This window comes from Juglans microcarpa x Juglans regia, chromosome 2D (assembly GCF_004785595.1).
Source record: "Juglans microcarpa x Juglans regia isolate MS1-56 chromosome 2D, Jm3101_v1.0, whole genome shotgun sequence".
Classification (NCBI taxonomy): Eukaryota; Viridiplantae; Streptophyta; class Magnoliopsida; order Fagales; family Juglandaceae; genus Juglans; species Juglans microcarpa x Juglans regia.
The window spans coordinates 32,456,902-32,466,833 of NC_054596.1; the positions used below are offsets into that span (position 1 = coordinate 32,456,902).

Below are 9,932 nucleotides of genomic sequence, written 5' to 3' on the forward strand. Positions count from 1 at the left end.
AAAGTCAAGAGAGGAAACTGTTCATACAATTTATACACATACATCACACAACCACAAAAATTTATAAGTTACAATTCATGGCTCCACAAAACCACAATCATACAATCCATTCAAGTTTTATAAGATCAACATACAATTCATTCAAAGCACTCATTTGTTTTTACAAGTTTAATCCATACCCAATACATTTAATATACACAAATTTCTCTATTAAACCAACATCATCATCATACTTTATAAACTGACTACAACTCCATCACTTAATCCCAATACTTCAAAACAATTCATCTTCATCCTAACTCCATTCCATGCTCAAACATCAACACAAGTGAAGCTACTTCATTCCATCCTCTCCATTGCAATCCAAATAGGCTATCGCCCAACCATCAAACAAAAAAAAAAAAAAAAACCACTTTAGAACCATAAAATAATGCACAGATATGATTGCTTCTAATCAGTGCAGCCAAATTAAACATTCATAAAAATAAAAATATGAAAGAGAAGTGCAATACATAAAATAGTGGGGCATGGTTTAAAAAGAAATATCAACACAGATAGAAAGAGAATTGAAATAGAAATATTAAATATTCAAGATTTAACATAGGGTGAGGTCATAGGTTCTCAATCATGCAAGTGCATGAGTTTTGTATTTGTCTATCAGAAAATTGATCACCAAAATTTATACACAAACGAAAAGACAGAAAAGCAAAACAAAAAATGATCTACCAGAAATGCACATGCTCTATGTTACGGTTGAGGTTCCAGATATATGCTTATAGAAATGTAGTGGTAAAGAAGTTAGTTACCTGAATGCAAAGCAAAGGTATGTGAACATGCAGCTTTATTGAGTCTGAACTACTTGAATTGGAGTAGTAGTCATCCACTGACTTGAAGCCGAATGAAACTCCAGCAATTGTAGAAAGTATTGCAAGATCATGACATATCATTATATCCTTAACGAAATATTTACTCCCATGTACAAGAAACACATACCACGGTCCACGGGTTAGTCCTTCATCAAAATCCCGAACAGACTTTGCATTGGCAGCCAACAGGATATTATATTCACCACCCATGTCCTCAAATAGACTACAGAAAAAAAGTTTTCAAGTGATACTTTCCACAATCATAGAGATCAAACTGAGGTTCAAATAAGTATCAGGACAATATAACAAGCGGTTACTTTTTGAAAATTTTGCAGAGAGAACTTGCAAGAGCTTTGTCATAGACATTGTTAAAGCCCTTATGGAAGTCCTCGTCTGCTATGACCATATTGAAAGGATTACACAGTGACACAACCCCAGAAAGATGGCAAGTATGAGATTCCTGCAAGTCACACATGATGAAAACATAAATGAAACACGTACAACAGCAGATTTGAGGCAAGTGAAAAGAAGAAAACAATAAGAAGCCAGTTCAAGAGTAGTTCCTACAGCCAGATAACATTACTTCTCCCCAAAGATGGTGGCTTTAGCACGTTGCATTCAAGGTCACATCAGAGTGTAATTAGCTGAAATTAAGACTCAACATCCTAACTTAACACATTCCACTCTTCAGATGCCCCAAAATCGCAGATTTACTGTCCCGATAAAAAATATGAAGCACCACTATGATAAATTTGAAGTATTGACATGATTTTCCAATACCCTAATCTCCTTATAGACTTTTCCCTTGTCGCTTAGAACCTCAAAATTGAAACACCTTTGAAATGGAACATATATGAATGGAATAGTTTCAATTATTCATCACAGATCAAGTAAAACGCACCACAGCTAGAAGGGAAAAAGAACAAATTAAGACAGTGGCAAAACACTGGCTAGCCTATGATCTAGTGGAGGTTAGCCTGTGGGTAGACCATAAGAATGACTGAGTATTCCACCTGGCTAGTTAAAATTTTAATGAAGGCATTGATGAAATGAGTGGATGTTACGACAATATGAAATTATTACCATATTCAAGCTTAGCCTTACAAGCTAGAATAAGATTATCCTGGCATAGGGTCAACTCATCAATCATGGAAGAGAATGAGTTAAAGAAAGCAAAACACTCGATACGAAAAAATAATCGCAAGGAGAACACTTCGCTAAACACGACGTATATAATCGACATGGTCAAAAAGAACAAAAAAATAATGTAGTTATATGGTTATCCTACCTGACCCAAATATCGAACAAGAATGTTTGCACCAAGAGACCAACCAACAACATATAAATTAGCTTTTGGGTACCGAGCAGCAACATGCTCCACCACTTCACGTATATCTCCTAAAAACGAAGCAGAATAGAACTGAACCAGAAGAGTTATAAAAATTGATCACACACCTTCATAGAAGCCTCTCAGTATTCATATGTATAATCTGCTAAATATATTGTGTGCGCCATGCTTGGATAGTGTAGTGCAAAAGCCACAGAATCTCGAACTGAAAGTAATACCTGAGGAGTGGTGACAAGGCTATCGCCCATCCTCTAGATCTATAAGAGCTATTTTCAAAGTGAATGACATAAATCTCATTTAGGTGAAGATAATAAAACAGTAAAGAATCAAAGGCCAGAGTCAGAAAATACACATGAACAATATGTATGACAAACATATCATAGAAGCTAGGAACGAGTCCAGAATCCTGGGTAAAAGAAGTGAACCAGATCTTAATTAACTTCATCAGTCATCATAGGAGGAATGAGGAGACGCAGTGCATCCAGGGTCAAAGGGATCTTCAGACCCACAACAATGCCAGTATTGAACAACTTTATCGGAGTTGGGAGTATCCATGGTAACTCCTGTGTACACACTTTCAAACTTCCTCTTTGTTTCTCCTAAGGGAGTTGGGGATGAAAAATAATGCAAAATGAATCCAAATCAAATGCCACAAGAAGAGCAAAAGCAATGAGCACATATAAAATAACAAAGGAATCAGTGTATAATATAGTAGTGGCAACTCTTGTCATGTTAATAATGTTTCACAAGCATAGATTCAAAGATCATCATTTACTATGATCCAAACTTCACAAGAAATTCCAGAGTCAAAAAACCAAATTGCTCTTAAATTCCCGAAATTGCAACACTGGACTGGATAAGGTATACAAGCAGATGAATGACAAAAACACACAAATATAGGTACGTATGTTAATTCTTATATCCCCAAAATTGCAAGTGCAAGCCACCTAAAAAAAGCCTCCATAAAAGAGATCGTCAGTTTATGACGAGAAGTTTAAAGGATAATCCCAATAGAACCGCATTTTATCAACATGCAAGTTTACATGATTAGATTACACAGACTTTCATCATTTCCTTTAATAAAACCACATCACAATGAATACTTCCATACCTATAATTCTCTATTTCGGCAACGTAGTGTACCAGCCATACACGTCTATATACACTAGAATAATGCACTTGAGACACAAAGGTAGGATTTTTACCATGCTTAAGGGCTGGACAGCGAAGGAGGCGGGCAGGAGGTACTACTGTGTCCATGGGTTGCTCGTGGTGGTGCTACGTCTTGCCTGGAGGCGGCGATGGTGGTTCATGGCGGCGAGGAAGGCTACTATAATCAGAAAATCATGGGGGTGTGCGGTGGAGACCAGCGAAAGAGACCGTGCGAAGGAGAGAGATGTGGGAGCTGGGGTGGAGCGACAGTTGGAGACTAGCGGAACCGTAGGGCGGCTGAAGGTGGCGATGGCCATATTGGTTGGAGACGGCGGAGGTGCACGGATCTGATGGGATCCGAGACGGAGAGGGAGAGAGCGAGAATCGACGAGAGGGTGAGGCGCTAAGGGGGAAGACCCACGATGGCTCGAAGGCAAGAGGAGCCGTTCGCAGAGGCGCAGCAAGGAGGAGACGCTCGACAGTCGCAGGGAGAGAGAGAGAGAGAGAGAGAAGAGACTCAGAGTATCGCGCAGGTGTTTTTGGGGGGAGGGGGGAGAAAGGAGCGGGGGATTTAATTTTATTAGTATTTTCGGCGGGTTATTATCGTTGGAAAAGCTCATAACACCGCCACAAATACTAATAACACGAATTAAAATGGTTAGTATATTTGCGGCGGACAAGCGTTGCTGCAAAAAGATCAAAATCTTGTAAAAAAAACTAATAACCTACGACCAAAAAAAAATTCGTGTATTAGTTTTTTGCGGCGAGATAATGTCGCTGAAAAAAACTAATAACTTTGTGGCCAAGACTTATAACCCACGAAAGATACATATTTTTGGTAAATTTATTTCCGGCGACTTATAATCGCGACAAAACACTTTTATTTCGTGGGAAAAAGCCATTTTCCCACAAAGTTATATTTACCAATGTGATCTCGTAGCAAAAGACTTGTATTTTTTCCCACGACCAATTTTCATGTCATAAACCTACTATTTGCCACGATCATATATCTTGGAAAAAGAATTCGTGGAAAAAACCCATATTTGTTGTAGTGTAACTTTAAAAGAAATAAAAAATTAAACATATCTTTATGTCTATAATTAGAGTTTGGTCCCTATCAAAATTAGGTTTTGACAGAAAAAATTAGCCCCACACCATTTGATAATTATATATATGTGTATGTATAACATTTTCTTCTTCATAGATATCTTTAAAGGTTTTTATTTTCTTCATATATAATAGTTTTCCTTAAGATCTAAGATTTTTCTGTAAATAATTTTAGATTAGATAATCTGCTAATTAACTCTGTGATGTTTGTATCTCGAAAGCAAACTTGTTGTAGAATTTCCTAAAAGTTATTCATAAATCATTCTCAAAATCTTTAAGAACATGGAGTTCTAATTTAAAATTTAATTAAAGTGAAAATCAGAACATATTGAGACCCTTTTTCTTCTTTTACTCATACTTTTTTTTATTATTATTACAATTTCATATAAGTGAATTTTAAAATATTTATTTCATGAAAAATGGCATTATAGCTTTACAAATAAGTTTAGGCGTCTCAAAATAATGCCACATATATATGAGGAAGACAAGATGTCCTACAATTATAGGTCATCAACATTGTCCTAAAGAATTTTTCAGAAGACCCAGAGCGGATGTGCATCTTATTTACTAATTAGTCTTGTTTGGCTACTAATGTATGAATAATGCTAGTATGAATAATGCGAGTTTGTATGGAATACTACTTGTCAAACCAACAGAAACGTTGTAATGCCTTTGGAGAATGATCAAACTGCGTTTATCCAACGTTGTGTTGTACTTTTTCTTATAAATAAGCGAAACGTTACGCTGAGACCATTTTGGTTTTGATTGCGTGGGTAAGCCCCAACAATAAAAGACAAAATACCAATCTATATGTGCACTATCAATCAATGAACATATTAATTTAACACTCACAGATATAAATATAGACAAATATGATCATAAAGAGACACTTTGTAACAAGAATATACAAAATGCCAATTGAAAATAACCAAATTACTTATTCTTTTGTCTGTCCAAATCAGATAATTTCCAACGCTATATCTTTCTCTAATGTTATAGTATGCAATTTATCAGGGAGGATTGTCTCTATATAAATGTCAAGAGCAAGTATGCTAGTCATTGCAGCAACCAGAACAAACCATGGGCTTCTCTAACCAATGCATTTATTTGGCTTTGATCCTCACTTTGGGAGCTTTGGCTTCTCAAGTTGCTGCTCGCACCCTACAAGATGCGGCAATGCGTGAGATGCATGAGCAATGGATGGCTCGTTATGGACGGTTATACGAAAATAATCAGGAGAAGGAGAAGCGTTTGAAGATATTTAAGGAAAATGTGGCGCTTATAGAATCTTTCAACAACATTGGGAACCAACCATACAAGTTAGGAGTCAACCAATTTGCAGATCTTACGAATGATGAGTTCAAAGCCTCACGAAATAGATTCAAGGGGCATGAGTGCTCAACAAAGACTTCTTCCTTCAAATATCAAAATGTGACTACATTGCCGTCTTCCATGGATTGGAGAAAGAAAGGAGCCGTAACACCCATCAAAGACCAAGGCCAATGTGGTAAGTGTCTAATTTCGAGATGAATTATGTCCGCTTTATGTTTATAACACTTTCTGGTGATGAAATGTAGGATGTTGCTGGGCATTTTCAGCAGTGGCAGCCATGGAAGGAATTACTAAGCTAAAAAGTGGTAAATTAATCTCTTTGTCAGAGCAAGAGCTGGTTGACTGCGATATTAAAGGAGTGGACCAAGGTTGCAGTGGTGGTTTGATGGACAATGCTTTCCAGTTCATCCAAAACAATCATGGTCTCACTACGGAAGCCAACTATCCTTACACAGGTGTGGATGGAACCTGCAACACAAAGGGAGAAGCCAACCATGCAGCCAACATAAACGGCTACGAAGATGTGCCAGCCAACAGCGAGAATGCACTTCTTAAGGCTGTAGCTAATCAGCCAATTTCTGTTGCCATAGATGCTGGAGGATCTGACTTCCAATTCTATTCAAGCGGAATTTTTACAGGAGAGTGTGGTACTAGCCTAGACCATGGCGTTACTGCTGTTGGTTATGGGGTTACTAGTGATGGGACCAAGTATTGGCTGGTGAAGAACTCATGGGGTACAGAATGGGGTGAAGAAGGGTACATAAGGATGCAAAGAGATGTTGATGCAAAGGAAGGCCTATGTGGTATAGCTATGCAAGCCTCTTATCCGACCGCATAGAATTTATAAATCATAATGAAAGTCAATGTCCGCTACCTCACATGCAATATAATACACTACATGTTTTCAGTCGTTTAATTCCTACTATTTAAAATTTATATTTGTAAACTCTTTGGTCTCTTACACATGATGTATGTAAACCTTTTTCGTAGTATGCTTATTTTCTCGACCAGTGCCCTAGTGTTTGAAAATGCCTTATTGGGAGCGTTGCTACCAAGTGCTTGGCTGCCTTGGATGTGTGCACAAACTCCAACCCCTTAGAAATTAATTGACAATGAGCAAATTATTATTATCAGTTTGGAAAAACATGCTCATGATAAATGGACAATATTTAGACCTGACACGCCCTCCCAGTCCTTGACACGTGGTGTTTTTGGGACGCCCCTAGATTTTGCTTGTGATTGAATGAACTTTGAAGCGTCTGGACGTGTAACACAAAGTTACCTACTATCATTCATGACAATTAAGAATGCAATGCCTCTAGCAATACGCAATATTCGTAGCAAGTAATTTTTTTTCTTTGAGCAATATTGTGCACCAGATAGGATATATCACAAAACATCAAACAAATTTCATAAACTGAAGATAATAGACGTTCAAGTTACAACGTATGTCCAAAAGATTGTAACGATAAGAGTAATGAAGATAGAGCTCCTTAAGTACATGCAAAGACTAAGATAACTATTAGGCTAAACCTTCAAGTAGCTCACGCAACTTGACCAAGGAAGCCAAAATCCTAGCGATAAATGGAGCATCGTATCGATGTGCTCTGCGTCTTATCGTTGCTGCCTAATCGATCTCCTCTAGTTGATCCTCTGCAGTGTCTCCTGATCCTGGCACATGATCTACCATTTCGAGGGGAATGGTAGTTGAGACTACCAAATGAAATTTGAAGAAAAATCTCAGCATGTTAACAAATAACTTAAATTGACAGTTTAAATATGCATACATGACAGTAAAAGCATGAATGCAAAACGTGAACATGATTAGGTTTGACGTGACTTGACAAATAACATGACATGTGCTAACATGACTTGAACTAACATGGAATGAACTAAACTAACGTGAAATAAAGCATGACATAAAGCTAAACATGAAATAACCTGAATTGAAACTGAACGTGAATGTGGAATAAACTAAAAGTGAAACTAAACATGAAAATGAACATGAACTGAACATGAAATTGAACCTAAAACTGAACTTACTGAACATGAACCTGAATGTAAAATTAAACATGAATCAATGTGAAACTGAACATGAACTGAACATGAACTTAACATGAAACTGAAATGAATTCTGACAATCAAATGATTTTCCCGGTTATTTCGTCTGTAATAGTGAACAATCATAATGATTCTGCCCCACATATTCTGTCAAAAATACTCAGACAATTAGAATGATTATGCTATGAGTATTTTAAATGAGATACCCTAACAATAAGATGACTACACTAGGAGTATTTTAAATGAGATGAGATACCCAAACAATCAGAATGACTACGCAGGAGTATTTTAAATGAGATACCTTAGCAATCAGAAAGATTACACTAGGAGTATTTTAAATGAAATATACTAACAATCTAAATGCTTACGCCAGGAGTACCTAATTATACTCTGACAATCAGAATGATTACGCCATGGGCATTTTAATAGAGGTATTCTAACAATCAAAATGATGACGCTAGAAGTACCTTACATGAATTGTCAATGGAGATACTTGAGACGTGATGTGAAGTGAAATGAAATGACAGATGATATAACATAACGCAATGTGACATATACATGAGATGAATGATATGGTATAACATGAAACAAACAAACACTTTGTGACATGACATAACATATAACAGATTAACATTTCGTGACATGGCATAATGTGTAACAGATATACATTTTGTGACATAGTTTAGTGTGTAACATATATATTTCATGACATAATAAAATATGTAACAGATGTACGCTTCGTGACATGACATATCATGAACAGATGAATTTTTCGTGACATCATAATGTGTAACAGATATACATTTTGTGATATAGTTTAGTGTGTAACATATACATTTCATGGCATAATAAAATATATGTACTTTTTGTAACATGACATAACATGAACAGATGAACCTTTCATGACATGGCATAATGTGTAATGGATAAACATTTTGTGACATAACATAGTATGAAATGTATAAAAACATAAGAATATGAACAAATGTTCTCTTACCAACATACATACACAATATTCTGACAATAAGTTAGAAGTAAACTTACAATGAACATAGTGTGACGAATAAAATGCATAAATTAACAGGAAACTATAAAGAGAGATTTCAAAATGTTAGAAACTCCTCACTAAAAAACTTAGAAACATAAAAACTCACCAAAACTTCGGGCAAGATTTACATCTGACTTTAAGGATTTCACGTCCTAACTTCAAAACTCATCAAAATTTAATATAAATTTTGTCATTAATCAAAATATCTTAATAGAAAAGTTTAAAACATCACACAACTAGGTGAAACAAGCAAAGACTGAAACATGTATAATCTAAAACTCTTGATTTTTATTGTAATTCTTTCAAACCCTATCTTTCATGCTAATTGTGAAATATTCAACATACAAAAATCACATCCTATGCTTAAATAACATACTAGAATAACTATCAAAACTTACATAAAAAAAAAAACTCAAATTTCTTCAATATAAAACTTCAAATATTTAACCTTAAGAACAACCCTTGTTGTTAAACATCATATGGTTAATAATCAAGTCCTAGAATATATCTAAGCATCAAATCTAAGATCACATGGCAAGATTTGCATGAAAACGTAGATCTACCGGAAAACCTCAAATAGAAGATGTATCCGGACCTTTTCATACATAAAAATTCATATATTTAAAATTAGCACCATAAATCATCAAAATAATATACTAACATGTAAATCAAATTCGTAGGAAAATCATATGTGAATAATAAAGCCATTGGGGCTTACTTTCTCAACAAAAGATTCAAGCTTATTCAAAACATAATCTATTTTCATACTCTTCGTTTTCAACTTTTTAGATCTTCGTAAAATTCTCATAAAAAACTTATAACATGCAATGAATCTTCATCAAACTTGTATATTGGCATGTCAGCTAAAAACTATAAAAAAACCAAACCAAGGTCTTGCCAATAACTTCGTCAAAAACATCAAATATGAAGCATTGTCATGGTTATCGCCCAAAATTCCTTTCCATGCTTAAACAAAGTTTTCACACAACAAATGACCATGAAAATTTACACAAAGAAT

General features: G+C 35.5%; 1 protein-coding gene and 1 pseudogene across 1 annotated transcript; one reads left to right on the top strand and one right to left on the bottom strand.

The window, feature by feature from the left end:
• Positions 1-528: 528 nt before the first annotated feature.
• On the bottom strand, positions 529-2,808 carry LOC121250338 (annotated as a pseudogene).
• Positions 2,809-5,553: 2,745 nt separating this feature from the next.
• On the top strand, positions 5,554-6,643 carry LOC121250547 (senescence-specific cysteine protease SAG39-like). The gene is made up of 2 exons (XM_041149683.1): positions 5,554-5,980; positions 6,051-6,643. The coding sequence occupies exons 1-2, from the start codon at positions 5,554-5,556 to the stop codon at positions 6,641-6,643; spliced, it is 1,020 nt and encodes a 339-aa protein (XP_041005617.1).
• Positions 6,644-9,932: the final 3,289 nt, after the last annotated feature.

What these genes read in the sequence shown, in the direction of transcription:
- LOC121250547 (XM_041149683.1), top strand. Translation starts at nt 5,554, where the DNA reads ATGGGCTTCTCTAACCAATGCATTTATTTGGCTTTGATCCTCACTTTG. An exon ending in CAAAGACCAAGGCCAATGTG is followed by an intron (nt 5,981 to 6,050) that starts GTAAGTGTCTAA and finishes GATGAAATGTAG; the next exon opens with GATGTTGCTGGGCATTTTCA.